General features: G+C 32.5%; 1 protein-coding gene across 1 annotated transcript in view; it reads right to left on the reverse strand.

The window, feature by feature from the left end:
* The window catches only part of Smp_142140 (hypothetical protein), a gene marked incomplete at both ends in the record, with an annotated part of 22,067 nt that extends 7,109 nt beyond the window's left edge, over positions 1 to 14,958 (reverse strand). Inside the window, 7 exons of the mRNA XM_018788732.1 lie at positions 3,901 to 4,026; positions 5,827 to 5,950; positions 8,212 to 8,285; positions 10,036 to 10,311; positions 14,395 to 14,573; positions 14,604 to 14,802; positions 14,838 to 14,958. Coding sequence (XP_018654245.1) covers positions 3,901 to 4,026; positions 5,827 to 5,950; positions 8,212 to 8,285; positions 10,036 to 10,311; positions 14,395 to 14,573; positions 14,604 to 14,802; positions 14,838 to 14,958 — 1,099 coding nt within the window. The remainder of the gene's footprint in view (positions 1 to 3,900; positions 4,027 to 5,826; positions 5,951 to 8,211; positions 8,286 to 10,035; positions 10,312 to 14,394; positions 14,574 to 14,603; positions 14,803 to 14,837) is intronic.
* Between the last annotated feature and the right edge of the window lie 491 nt (positions 14,959 to 15,449).

Below are 15,449 nucleotides of genomic sequence, written 5' to 3' on the forward strand. Positions count from 1 at the left end.
ATTGACTCACGCTTTCAACTATGATAAATATATAGTGTTTTTTTAACAATCATAACAAAATCTCTACTACTTTAATCCAATCATATTTGGATGTCGAATTTTTTGTAAATAGGATAATATGAGTCAGTTGAATGAGAATCAAGTGAAAAGTTCAACGATGTGAATTAAAGGAAACTGGATAAATTGTGTGTATGTGTAAGATGAGTTATTAATGAATGATATTCGGTGTTAATATGTTTCTATATGAAGTAAAAATAAGAATAAAAGTGCAGAATGAAGGTTGAAAAATTGTTTCCGAATCATTGAATTGCAAATAAAAAAATGCGAATCATCAAGTACATAATTGTGAAATAAAAAGGTTGAATAAAGAAAGAAAGGGTTCAATTACTTGTTAATGAATATTTACCAAACAGTTGCTACCTGAATATCATCCTTTCTGTTTGAGCTGTTCTTATAAGCCCAATATATACAACGCTTCTGTTGTCAATCTTTCTCTATGAGCGTTAAAACCTTTCTGAAGTATTTTGGCCCCTTCAAAATTAATCCTGTGTCCCGTTTCTAACACATGTAACCCTATCGCAGACTTATTCTCAAGTTTTCTTATGTCAACCGAGGTTTTGAGAACATTTTTCAAACACTTTGTGTTCATTCAATCTTACATTCAATTATCTGGATGTTTCTCCCACATGAGCTGCACTACAATCATGACAATTGATCTCATAGACAATGTTTTCTTGTTTGGTAACCTATCCTTAACTTTCACTAATGCCGACTTTATACTGTCACATGTCCGAAAATACATTTTTATATCATGCTTGTTTAGAATTCGCTTGATTTCTTCTGTTTCCCTACGGTATGGGATGACCACGGTGAACTTCCAATCTTTTTGTATACATTCTACTTTAGTTTTTATCTCATTTCTAATAATCTTCTTTAAAACCTTTTTTGGGTTGTTGTTATTCCTAAGTGTAGACAAAACTCTATTCAATTCAACTCGTTAGTCTTCCTTATCTGTAACAAGATTAATGATTCTGTTAGTTAAATTCTTTACAACTGTGACTTTCGTACACAGTACATGAGCCGAACCAAAATCTAAGTATCTCTCTGAATGTGTTAGTTTTCCTGAATGCATTTATTTTCAACTTACTATTATTATGTCTTCGCTCAACCAAACAATCGAGAAATGCTAGTTTATGGTCAACGGATTCTATTTCCTTCGTCAGCATAATTCTCGCCGAAATGTTCACATTTTCAAACAATTCTTCTAATCATTTTAACATCGGATATCATTCATCAATAACTCATTCTTACACGTACACACACATACACACAATTCATTTCAGTCTTTCATTTCACTTTCGTGAACTTGTCACATGATTTTCATTTGACTCACTCATATTATCCTATTTACTAAATTCAACATCCAAATATGATTGGTTTTGACGTTGTATAGATTTTGTTATGATTGTTATAAAAAACGCCATATAATTCTTTGATGTTATTGATTATGATTATTACCCTGAAGAAGTCCATACAAGTTAGCTGGACGAAACGTTGGAATGATTTATTTAAATTTCAATCGCTGAGATTATTATTTCAAATATAATTTTTACATATAAAAGTAGTTCCCATTTAAAATCACAAAAACTAATAAGCACTGAATCCACCAGAAAAGAGCAAACATGTGTTTGGAGTGAGTCGAACAGCCTAATTTTGAAACAGAAATGTCAGTAACCAGATGAACTGACTTTTATGTCGTGTTTGTATGAACTAATGAGTCCTTCGTACTTGATGGCTGTCTGGTTTAGAATTCCAAATATAATACGTTCTTTCGTGTTCATCTAGTTTTCTTGGTCTACATTGCATTATTTCCGGGATAATTAGTCCTTTTAATAATGCAAATACTTCTAACTATCACATTTTAGTAGGGAGAAAATGACTTAATGTGAATTAAGAAAATGAAGTACCAACAGTAATCAGTTAATTATTTGCCTTAATTCGGCAGGAATACCTAAGCTGCCGGAAACTAAGGCTTCTGGTGTTATGTTACTACATAATTCTTGGAGGAGTATATAGAGTTTTGTACTGTAAACAATTACTTTTTCGGCTGTATCCAAAAGTCTTCAGTTTGTTGAATTAATCCACGAAATGGAAAGTATTGGGAATACCTCGAAAATTTCTTAATACATATGATCTGTGGCTGGCAGGAGAATCCAGGAGGAACATTTCGTCTCATTTAAGACTTGTCACCTAGAAGTACCTGGATCCCAGTGTTATTGTTCTTATTGAAGTAGAACCCAGTGATTCTTTATGCAAACACCTAACGCGTTATCTATAACAATGTTCCTATTTTGATGTTTATCTGACTTATGTACAAGAAACCTTTGTATGAGAAACAAAGCTGAGCGATGAGTAAGATGTTTTTTTCAAGAAACGAATAATGGAGTTGTATAAGAGATATAAATCAAAGTAATTTATAAAAGAAAATTATAATTAAGTTGCTTTGGAGGGAATAAAGAAGAAATGCAACAAAATCACAGTGATAAAGTTTTAGATAAGTAACTCTAGGTTTCTAACCGGCCACCAGTAACAATTAACAGCCACGAGTTTTCTCACTTGGTAATCACTGCCAGGTTCATATACTCCTTGCTCTTTATACTTGGACCCCAAATCGGACGAAACTTAGTTAAAATACAAAGATTGATTATAAGGATTTATTTGACCCGGGAAATAAATTAAAATTTCACATGAAAATACTATTTTTTTATATGATTTGCTTACAGTCAGATTTGTATTAATTAAACTGAGCAGTATCTAATATCAATTAATTAATAACTTATTATTTGGATACATGTTTTCAATACCCTACAATGAAACATCTACAACCAACAGATATAACTAAATGACTATGTTAAATAATTACTCTTTCTTTTAGTGCCCCATTGATCAGACTCCAACTTGAAGGAACGAATGAATAGCCCATGAATATAAATCTATTCAACTCCCTCTGTTACACCTAGGCTAACCCCGTTTGTGCGATGGCTGTAATAAGAAGCCAAGTACGGATGGAGTTGGATGAATTTTTCTCAGGCACTCTTTTACCCAAAAAGACATAACAAACGAGAGTTCAGAAATTAAAGTGAAGCGGAGAAGCCGACCGGAAAAGGCAAGTGTGCTAACTTATTTTGACAAAGCTTGACTAGATATTTATGACTAGAGATAAATAAGCTAAAGACATTTAATGAATAGGGTAAGTGATACACACATATACGCTTATATAAAAATAGTCAAGGTCAACGAGCAACTAATTGATAAGGTCGAAATTTGACTGACGAAAAATAAATAAATTGGTCTTCCGGAAAATAGAATAACCCATGTGAGCTTGAATTAGTACTAGACACTACATTTCCAAGATATGATTACCTGTCACGGACAATCAATTTTAGATATCATTAGCACTTAAATCAATTAAGTCATTGGTCGCTTTAAGTGGAACTACGATCCTCATTAAGGAAGGATTGCGTAAATAGCTTGTGAATCTTAATATTGCTAGTGTTTAGAGGATGATTTTATGCATATAATGTCGTAAAACAACTGATCATTAAGTACATGTCATGAATGGTTTGTATACATTTAACTATTTTGGATTACTAACAGAAAGCAGAAAAGAGAAAAGTCAGCTATGTTCTTGTTTCCTAATGTATAAAACCCGCTACTAGAGAGTTAAAATCAAATAAGTATCTATTGTATATAATATTCATGGATTCTCGCCTGTCAACTTGTCGCTAGTAGACTACTGTTCTACAGAATACGCAAAAAATCACATTCAGTATAGTAGGAATAAAAAGATCATGAATAAGTAATCAAATTAAATACATAAATCTGAAGACTTAGAATTACCTGTTTCTACATCATTAACAAATTTTATCCAGTTCACCATGTTGGGATCAGTTGAAGACACGTATCTATCTACCAAGATGTTTACTTGTACTGGTGTAAGATCGTGCAGGTCTAAACGTGTTAGCCCTGCGGCCGTTAAACAACGTTCAAACTGAGATCGTGTAACATAGCCACTACGTAAACGATCGAAATCGTGAAACCCTAGGTTTTAATGGTATACGGTTAACTAGAACCAAATGTCGGATACGGTTTAATAAAACCTCAACAGGCCATTGATCCCCAGCTGATAAAATTACTGGTATCACTGTTGAATGCCGACTTCGGTGGACTACATTTTTACCACAGCGTGTATCACCTATTTCAGGAGTGCATTTTGTTACAACCTTGTTTGATACTTCAAAATTCACATCTCCTGGGTTATCTTCATCGAAATTTACAGGGGCCGCGGCGGTAAACCAGTCATCTATCCTTTCGCAGAATGCTCCATAATTAATACAACCATTCATAGGATTCGCAAATTTTCTACATAAACGACGACAATCTTCTTTACTCAGATTCAAACCAAGAAAGTGTAATACTCTTTCAAATTGTGTATTGGTAATACTTCTCGAAAAACATGATCCCTAGAAAAATGGTTTCACGAAAAAGATCTTTTATTAGAAACCTTAGCAATGTTTAAACTAGTTACTTCAAGTTGAAATTGATGGTTAAATATCTGAACAGAGTAAGGGTTTATTTAGTTGAGCTATCTTAATAGTCAATTATACAGTTTGTTTAGTATGAGAGATTTATTTTATCAACCAAAATTGGAATATGCACTTAAAATGAAGGGAGAGACCTTTGATTTTGACAAAAATCATGGAACGTGATTACGAATACAAATAGAAATTTTCTTCAGATGAGAAAAATCCTAAGTTTTTATATTTGACTGATCCACCAAAACTTTCCTTAATGACTCGTATTTGTGGAAGATATCTTGACACTACCATTGAATAAGTCTTTGAAATGAATCGGATCATTGTATTAAACATCATCTAATCAGAACGTTATTTTTACAGAAGTAATTTAAACTAAATGTTTATTACAAAGTATTATTAAGTTTAGCATGTGAATTAATTAAGTCCTTCTAAACAGTTATGAATTTTCCCAGAAATTGTTTGAAAACGTCCATTATTAATCATTTCGAAAAAGCCTTGGTAAGATGTCTTCTTCACTTATCATCAAACTGAATATGTACACCATAGATATGTCTAGATGTTAAAGTAAAAAGTGCCCATTACTTTAATATTTTTTAGTCTAAGATCGAGATAATCCTAATATTACTCAGAATCCCAGAAGAGAACTGAAGAGTCATAAATATAACTAGTTAAAAAACCATGTAGGAGAAATGTAGAGATATGATCATGTAGTAAGGTGAAGTGAAACAGTTAGCTACGAATATAAAACTAGCCAGTTCATTTATGAATCAAAACGGGTTTTGATTAGTGAAAGATTACCACACTTCTTAAAGCGACATGAAGCATCACAAAATTGACTTAGTTAGACCAAACAGAAACTGTAATAAATTTCATGAATAATTTCAAGCAAGTGGTTAAAATACATTGATAATCTTTGAAATTCGATAGTGGTGCGATTATGAATTTAAAATTTCAGCATTATAAGAGCTTGAGAAGAAAATAGTGAGCTACATTCAGATTATCTATCTCGATTAAAATAATGAAAACTTTGATAAACTCAATGTAACACAAGGATTCTGTTTTACATCCCGAGACAATATCAACAGTAAGGTCAGCTAAACATTTCTTGAATAGTATAGAATAATCCTTTTTAATCGGTCATTAAATCACTATCCGTTTGTAGCAGGTCATCTTTATATTACAAATTTGTTGGAATTAATCGGTGTTTCTACAGTAATGAAAAGCTGACTTACCATATCATAGTCCTGAAAGTATGGATATGTTAAGATTCTTTTTTCACAGACTTGACGTTTAATTTCTTCAACTAGTTTAGATACACGATCTTCGTCTTCTTGGCTTAATACGCATAAAAGCTGTTGAAATATTGCCAAAAGGGTTATATAATTTGCAACAATTCCAACTTTGTAAGTTTTAAAGAACATGTTTAATATTTTTCGGTTAACTTGTTTGTTCTCTACATCTAATGTTACTATTTATATCATGTTGATCATGCCTGTAAACTGGTGTGAATTCTGTAATTATTATTATTTTCTGAAGATATATATATATATATATATATATATATATAATTATTTGCAAAAGTGTTATATCCCGAAGAGAATTATGAAGGGTAATTGATGAGGACTATTTATGGACAAATATGACATGTATATTTCTTACTGTATAACTGTTAAGTAACTAAACTATTCATATTCGTGTCCCTCTTATCATAAGCTTTATTTTGACCTATAGACTATTGTTATACGATTTACCATTCTTGAGTTATCCCTTTGTCCATTAATTACTGTTCCCCCTATTCACAGCCACCTTTGGCTAAATCTTGTACATGTGTTATTTTCTATTTTATGGTACGATGTGGTCAGTTTGTTTGGTATATAAATCCAGTATGTTTGAAAATAATGATTCATATTGCAGAGGCTGTTATCGGTGTTTTGGACTTAACTGGCTGGGTTAGGCAGAAAGCAGGACTGTTAAGTACTCAAGACTGCTCATACGGTTTTCGTATATCATTGCTCTGATCGATAATACACTGATCTTTAATTGGCAGGGATCATCACGTCATATATTAAACAGGACACTCATTCACTCGATATAACAAAAAGTCAAATCAAACTTTGACTAGGACTCAAGGAAATATGACATTTTCGGTTAAATAGAAGAATATATAACTTCAACTGGCTAAACAGATATCTTGAGTAATCGAATTCAGATTGGAGCCTAAAAACAAATGTCACAATGGAAAAGGAGCTTGAGACAATGTTATCTTTAGGTTCTGTAGAATAGATAACGGTTATAGTATAGTATAACGGTTATGGTATAAATAACTGGTCAAATTATATGTAATTCTTAGGGTGTTTCCCCTTCATAAAGTCGTATATTCAGTGTATTTCATTTTCACTTGTTTATATAAGTGAATATCATAACGTTATTACCTTACTTATCCCAAATTTCAAACAAACATTACAATGTTCAGTATTTCGTTTCCTCTTTTTGTTTCTTATGTCCTTTCGAACTAAACTTAACTGATTACAGTATGTTAAGCTTTTTATAATAATATTACCAATGTAAATTTAGACCGTTTGCAGCTGATGAAAATCCTCGAAATATGATGAATTCATGTTATTCTGGAAACGCTGTTCTAGCTTGATTTAATTTTATCAATAAATCAGAATGTATAAAAGCTGAAATTACAATTCATTGTTCATGTTCACTTTTCACCAATGAAGTTGCTCAATCAGGCACTCTTTGCTAAATTGTATTGAAAATTGAATGATTAATTATTAATCAATCATTTAAGTAAACACAGTCTGTAAGACAGTTCTGTGGTCAGAAAACATATTTAACACACCTGAACCCAAGTCACATTACCCTAAGTTGGATATCCTACCTAGAGCATTAGTAGCGCGACAGTCCTAGTTAAATGTTGTTTCCTGGTTGAATAAAGGAACGTTTTGCTTACCATAGTTATACATTATACTGTAAACATTAGTGACGTTATAACCAAGGGAAACCACGTCTTGGCTACTTAATTACCACCTACTTATAGTTCAATAGGTACTTTATACAATAAATAGTTATCACTTGTTTTATTTTATTTTGCACATTTACGTAAGAAAAACAACCATCTCACCGATAAGTAATCAGTAACTTGATTAACTATTTTTACTTTGTGTTGATTGGTATCGGTTAGAAAACAGTCACTATTCAAGCCCGTTTGACAGTTTAATTTGTTCTGAGTTTTTATGTAACAGACTACTTTTTCACACTTATAACTATCCTTAAAAAAGTGTTGTAGGGCACATTTCATCCTAGTTTAAGGCCAACAACTACGTGTATAGGCTTCCTGAAAGACTTTAATGTTTTATAGGATAATTGCCTCCGTGAATAATATAGACACAATCAGTACATACATTTACAATAGTCAGTTAACGAAGCACAATCAGGAAACATTGGATGACTACAGAATGTATTTTTACTCTTTTTAAGATAAATTTACATTAGTTGTGTGCAGGTTTAACACTACAGGATCACTGACAATTAAATTTAAAAACATTCAAATTCTAGGATGTCTAATTTTATCCGAAATTTCGGACGATATTGCCATTCTGCTTACTTGTGAAAGTGCACCTCTAGCTGGGATAGTAATTGGTTTTAACGGATCCTTCTCCAAATACAGCGTCTGAAAAGCTGTGAAAAAGAAGAGGGTATATGAAATAACTAGTTATTTAAAAAAGGCCTAATGTAGGGACGGATTTTAATGTAAAACAATATGAGCGATTTAATAGGTAAGTTCCGTAAATTATGGGAACACTGATACTTATAATGATAAGAATTTACAGTAAATTTCTAGTATCTATGATTGCGACAAAATAGCTGAATTAAAGAGGTCAAATTGAGTTTTATTTTAAATCTGGCAATTAGAATTACGTATTTCAATCAGCTGTTATTAAAATAGTTAAATAACATATAGGGAAGTATGGTAATAATCCATCTACAGAACCGTAGTAAAGAAACAGGAAGTCAAGAGAAAGCATCCTAATTACTGTAAAACCTATGGTGATATTGTTCTATGAACAAGGCAGATTAGTGTGGAAAGCTGGAAACCTACATTAGGACATTCAGATGAAGAATTACGCAGTTAATAGGTATGGAATATGTGTACGTTTTGTTTAAAAAAAATAATGGTGATATTCGTACACTAAAGACTAATCGTGCTTAATATGCTCTTCAGTTCATGTATAATATCGTGTGGTTCGCGAATTCATGAACAGAAATTGATTAACAAAAGTCATTATGTAACATACGGTACTGTTGTGGATTGTTTAGATTGTACGAAAAAACAATAAGGGAAATACGATTCAGTAACTCGACCAAATCCATAAAGTTCATAAATCCTCAAGTACTTGCTTGAGAAAGTCCCAATAACGTGGAAAGAATGAAGAACTCATTACGTTAACCATTACCCTTGTTAACTAACCCACGTATGTATTTAAAAGTTCCAAGCCGTTCTGGTCAATTCATTGGTTGTTGATGTCACCAACATTAAAACCGTTATTTATATGAATTCAGTAAGACGGCTGAAGAAAAATTTCTCAATGCAAAAGAGGAGACCATAGGATGAATTGTGTGGTGGAACTAAAAGTAGTTTTTCATCCTGATAAAAATCAATAGATATCAAGATGCTCGATCATACGAGTTTTTCGTCAACCTCACTAAATTTCAGTGTTCATTACAATTTCCAACTACTTATAACATTTCAGCAGTAGAAGGTATATTATAAAACTATTTAAACCAATAAATAATATATCGGTGGATAAAAATCACCATCACCATTAGTCATGAATGAACCAAGGATGTTTTTAAATCTATACAAATGTCTAGTCACAATAACCGAAATCAGTTTTCCAGTGTTTAAGAAATGGTTTTAGAAAATAAAATCATTTTTCTTAACCAGAATAAAGTAATAATCAGATGGTGGGATAACTTGTTCGATTAATAGTCCTTGGTTAATAACATTGAGACAAATGTTATTTCACGAAACCAGATTCTACGTCTCTTACTATATCAAGCTTTCATCTGGCGTTGAATATTGTTTCTTCAAGAAATTGTTCATTTAAAACAATTAGTCCCCTTGATAACATTTCGATAATGTAGTATATCACATAGTTCTGATAATCTTCGTCATCTTATCACATTATCGAAATTGTTCTTTTATTTCATTCATTAAAATATTCGTTAGTGAAAAAGGTTGGATTGGTAACCGAAATTACAAGTTACCAGGCATATTTCTTAAAAACAGTTGTTCTTGTCCACTCCTGAACTTTTTCACAGTAACAAAACGTTTTTCATAATCTGTTCATCGTTCGTTCTGTAAGTGAATTTTTTATACATGCATTAGAATATCTTTACAAAAAACAATCACTTTTTACATACTTACGTGAGTCAACTTCTCTACAAAATTCACGATAATTAATGAACTGAGGGTTTGTTGTTGAACGGTAGTAGTTTGCAAGCATTTGAACCTCCTCACGACTTAATTTAGCTTCCTTACCAACAGATGATAGGAGAGCACATGTGAACTGATTTTCCGTTACTTCATCATGTCTTAATTTATCGTAATCCACAAAAAAGTCCATAACGCGTATACCACGGTTCCGAATAGTAACTTTTATGCGATCAATAATCATATGTTGTGATGGAATTAATAAATTATCTTTCTGGAAGACATGATCAATATTTTTATCTTTCTACATAAGGATAAAAGTGTACAGTATGATACACAAAACAGTATTATTCAGCCACATATACAAGATCCAAGTTCATTTCCAATTTAAAATCATATAAATATGTACGGATTCCACTCAACGCTAATCGATACTCTAATATTATTAACAACAAACTAGATATAAAAGGTCATTTTTTAAAGTAACCATATTAGTTTGAGTATGTCCAAAGGAAAATATAATTAATAACAACTAACAACAAACCACCAAATTGTAAATCGGATAAGTCTAAAACAAAGACAATGCTTGAGATTTTTAACCAGATAAAAACGAGCTACACTCTCTTCAGTGGGACAAATTTTGTACTAAGTTGTTCATCGCTTTATATACCTATTTCACCTATTGTGAGTACCTTAGCTGGTAAACATTTATTGTCCTTCAAGTCCTGAAACACCGAGTTCATGAAACCTTGTTACGTTTGAAACGAACTTTTACTATCATTCCGTCCTTAAAACGTTGACGTAATCCCTTCGAAACTATTTTTGCAGATTTCGGTTTGTATCATAGTAAATGGTGATTTAATTGTTATTCATTCATAGAAGAGGAATCGATTTCCATAATTTCATCTTTTAATTTGCATAAGAAACAAGATTTAGTTAATTACTCATAATCTTTATTTAGTAAAACTACAATACTATTGCTAAGACTAAATCAGTAAAAGAAACTAGGCAAGCACGTTGAAAAAGGTTGATTTATTCTAAATCGACTTTCGTTGAAAACTTTGTACATGGATGGGGTTCGTATTACTTGAGCTAACTAAAACTGGATCATCTCTGGCCCAAGTGGTAAGCAGTTATTAACCATAAAAGGAAGAAGCTATACAGGAAATGTTACTCAATGTGTGAAGCAAAAACAATTTATATTAAAATGGTTGGAATGCAAGCATTTGTCTCAATGTCTTTTAATTCACCTCCTTTTTTTCATTTTATTAGTTTGTAACAACTTTGTGTGTGTGTTTAATTCATGTTGGTACATTATGCGCAAAGAATCAGCTGAAGGGTTTGATTTTATAATGCAAATTATGGAGGTCTAAAACGCTAAGATAATTGTGAATGTGTTCTGGGTAAGCTTACTAATGCACCATATGACTGAAACACTTTCTAAAACATTTGACATCATGACTTTGATTAATTGCCGAATTTGGTCTACGAATGCATAGTTTGGTTTTGCAAGTATTTAGGCATAATTGATATATAACCTAGCACTGATGTTAATTGGTGCAAATTGTCACGAAATATTGAAAAAAGTGATGAGGCTACGAAGATAAATACTAAAGTAGTAGGAGTAGTAGCGATTGTACTAATTATAATAGAAATGCTACGCGTGGTGAGTATGATTTCAGCTGAATGATTGAATTCAAAAGATTATAGATGTAAAATAAATTTAGAACTCAGTATCTAAAGGAAGATAGCAAATAAACTCATTTATACAATTGTAACCATTTCTGAATTATTTTACGCAGAATTTTATACCGATTGTTGCCATAAACACGTAGTTCTCAACCAGGTAGTTTTATATTGGAAGTCTCAATATACGCAAACAGTGCTTCAAAAAAAGTTTTATTCAAGAATCAAAACATGCACATGTCTTCTAATTTCTCTGAACATGCACCACAGTCATCAGGTATTACAGAGGACACTTCTGCCTACCTGGATGATAGCCATTCAGTTTTTCTGGATCTGTGTTGAAATTTCGTCAGACATCAACCCACCAAGAAATATAAAACTTCTATGACAAGTGATGTTCTCAACACAATCCAACACTTTTGTCTCTACACTAAATTTAAAGAATGACCCGAACCAAGCCTAAAACAAAATCTTGAATTTTAAGAGGAATAGAGGCATCTTAAGCATATTTACATTGTTGCTCAAGGCAATCAAAAGACCCTGCTTTGATTTGGGTTGTCCATCAAATAATATGTAACTGAAAGTTAGTTGTAAAATCACAATGGTTTGTGAGTTCTACTGAAGACTTGCACTCAAAGTTCGGATTCATTAGTTGTATATATTAACACGGCCTCTCGCCATGACTATTGAAAAATTACTATCAGTATCAAATTCAATATTTTGGCCTTTTTTCTAGGCTCAAGTTTGTCCATATCCATAAAGCGCATCCGCAAACACATGAAGTAGTATAGACAAGACGATGGGCTTAAAGATTGAAATTATTCATGTTAATTAAAATTTGATTATGAAGTCTTTTCTCTAAAAGTAATGTGCTCACGAACATAGGCTTGAGATTTTATACATATCAATGCCAAGGTTAGGATTTAAAGCTTCAAGAAAATTCAGCATTAGGTAGAAAGTCAATAATGAAAATACTTTTTGTTACATTCCAATGAGTAGAAAAATTGTATTTCTAACGTTTTGTGGACTAATGTAAGCCACTTCTTCAGAGTAAATAAATAGCTGAATTAAGGTAATACAAGTTTAAATAGTAAGAAGAAAATAATGCAGAATACTTTTGATACAATCAAAATCATAGTAGGCCTGAATACGTCATTGTCAAGTTATTCTTGATCAAGGTGGATTTATGTGACTTGTCACTGTATTAATTTGTGTGTCAGAGTGTGGGTATGGAGAATATATGCACTTGTAAAGTCAAGTAGTAGGGTTGAAATTAGTGTGTGTGTGTGTGTGTGCGTAGATTGTGTGGACAATAAATAAGGTCAGATGTGGTTGTATGGATAAATATTTCAAGTTGAATGAATATTCAGACCTTCTTTCCTACTGAGGGCAGAGTGATCTAGCATTACGTGGAACGCTTCGGCCACTGGCCTCGCTTTATAGTAGTTAAAGCCTTTCTGAATTATTTTGGTATTTTTAATATTGACTCGGTGGTTATTGAGAAATGTGCTGCTATTGCTGATTTAACCTGTAAAATTTCCAATTCTGCAGGATTAATAGGTCGTTTTGTGTACCTTAAGTGTTCCTTGACACGGGCCGGGATCTCACGAGAAGACTCTTCGCTAGCACTGAATCTTTACAGAAAAGCGATCAGCATCCTTACTTCAGAAAAAGACAAACTGAAATAAAAAGAGAATATAATAAACATCCTACGTTCTAATAGTTGTTTCTACAGATTAGGTTGTGACGATTTTGATGCGTTCTATATTGGAAAGTCTTCTGAATAAAATTACTATTTTTGATTAGATTACAAGATCACCTTAAATCAGCAAACTGAACGAAGGATCCGCAACACAACGACAAGAAAAGCTAAACTACTCTAATTTGTCCCAGCCCTGCTAACTAGAGGGAGAAGACCTGGCTCAGATGAGGAAAAGTTCAGAAAGGCTTTAACTACTATAAAGAGAGGCCAGTGGCCGAAGCGTTCCACGTAATGCTAGATCACTCTGCCCTCAGTAGGAAAGAAGGTCTGAATATTCATTCAACTTGAAATATTTATCCATACAACCACATCTGACCTTATTTATTGTCCACACAATCTACACACACACACACACACTAATTTCAACCCTACTACTTGACTTTACAAGTGCATATATTCTCCATACCCACACTCTGACACACAAATTAATACAGTGACAAGTCACATAAATCCACCTTGATCAAGAATAACTTGACATTGACGTATTCAGGCCTACTATGATTTTGATTGTATCAAAAGTATTCTGCATTATTTTCTTCTTACTATTTAAACTTGTATTACCTTAATTCAGCTATTTATTTACTCTGAAGAAGTGGCTTACATTAGTCCACAAAACGTTAGAAATACAATTTTTCTACTCATTGGAATGTAACATAATACGTATTTATCGTGGGCCTAATATATTTACGAAGACTTACTGCAAGTGTCGTGTTGTCTTCCAATGCTTTTTCGTATGAGTCAATCATTTCAATGTCTTTTTCAAAGGCCAGATAGTCTACAAGACCAGGATTAGTTAGTGATTTATAACACTGAACGAGTGACATCATTTCTTCATCACTGATATCCTTCGGACCAGGAAACCCTCTGAAAAACTACGAACATTAGTTAAATTTATGGAAATTTACAAACTTGGCTTTCCGTCACCTCACCTAAGTTATGAACATCGTACTGTTTATAACACTGGCGTATTATATAACCTTGGTTACGGATAAATTGATTGATTCTCGAAAGAAGTGCTTTTATGTATTCCAATTTTCCATCATTGTACAGCTTATGCTGTGATTTTGTGCCTACGCTCGGAGATCTAATCGATTAGCTGTAGTGAAGAAATTACCCGATTGTTTGGAGAACCTTGGATTCCGGGGTTACACTAAAATCATTTTCATCATATTTACCTTCTATTTCGCGGACAAATTTCCTCCAGTTAATATACCGATTCTTATCAACCCCATATTTTTTAAATATAAGCTTTTCCTGTGAAACGTCAAGTGGAACACCGATCAAATTTCTTAAAATTCTTAAGAATTGGTTTCCTGGAACTTATGAGTTCATAATTATACTGTATTACCAGTGACATATCCAGACCTTAAGTTATCATAATCGTGAAAGTTTTCATCAAATCTGCATCTACGATCTTTTGCAATGTCCCGAATGTAGTTTTCAACAATTTGCACTGTATCCAAAGCCATACGAAAATCAAATGTGGTCTGAGGCGTTACTAACACTATTGTGATGAAGTTATTCAACCAAACAAATATTATAAACCTCATAAATTGGAACGATTGACAAAAGTGAATAATTTTATGTACTAAACTACACTTTTTATACTGCGTACAGCTATTACTTTTTCAGTCAAGGACGACAAAAGAAAATATACGTTAACCAGTAATGCGTGAGGCTTGGAGTGTGTTTTACAATGTCTTCAAACCCATATCATCCCTCACTCCTCAAATGAGTCAGTTAATACTGCAATTACTACTGATCCAGTAGTAAATTTCATAAAATCTTATGAAAGTGTTTAGCTGCTGGGGTTTCCTCATTCAACGTATACGTTCTGTTTTCTTGTATTCCGTTTAGTCTCAAGGAGTGTATGTCGTCTATTGAAAAAACAAGTGTGAAGAGTGATATAATTTTTCATGATCAAAGAAGTGATACCCGATATCATCATAACTACTGTAAA

This window comes from Schistosoma mansoni, chromosome W (assembly GCF_000237925.1).
Source record: "Schistosoma mansoni strain Puerto Rico chromosome W, complete genome".
Taxonomy (NCBI): domain Eukaryota; kingdom Metazoa; phylum Platyhelminthes; class Trematoda; order Strigeidida; family Schistosomatidae; genus Schistosoma; species Schistosoma mansoni.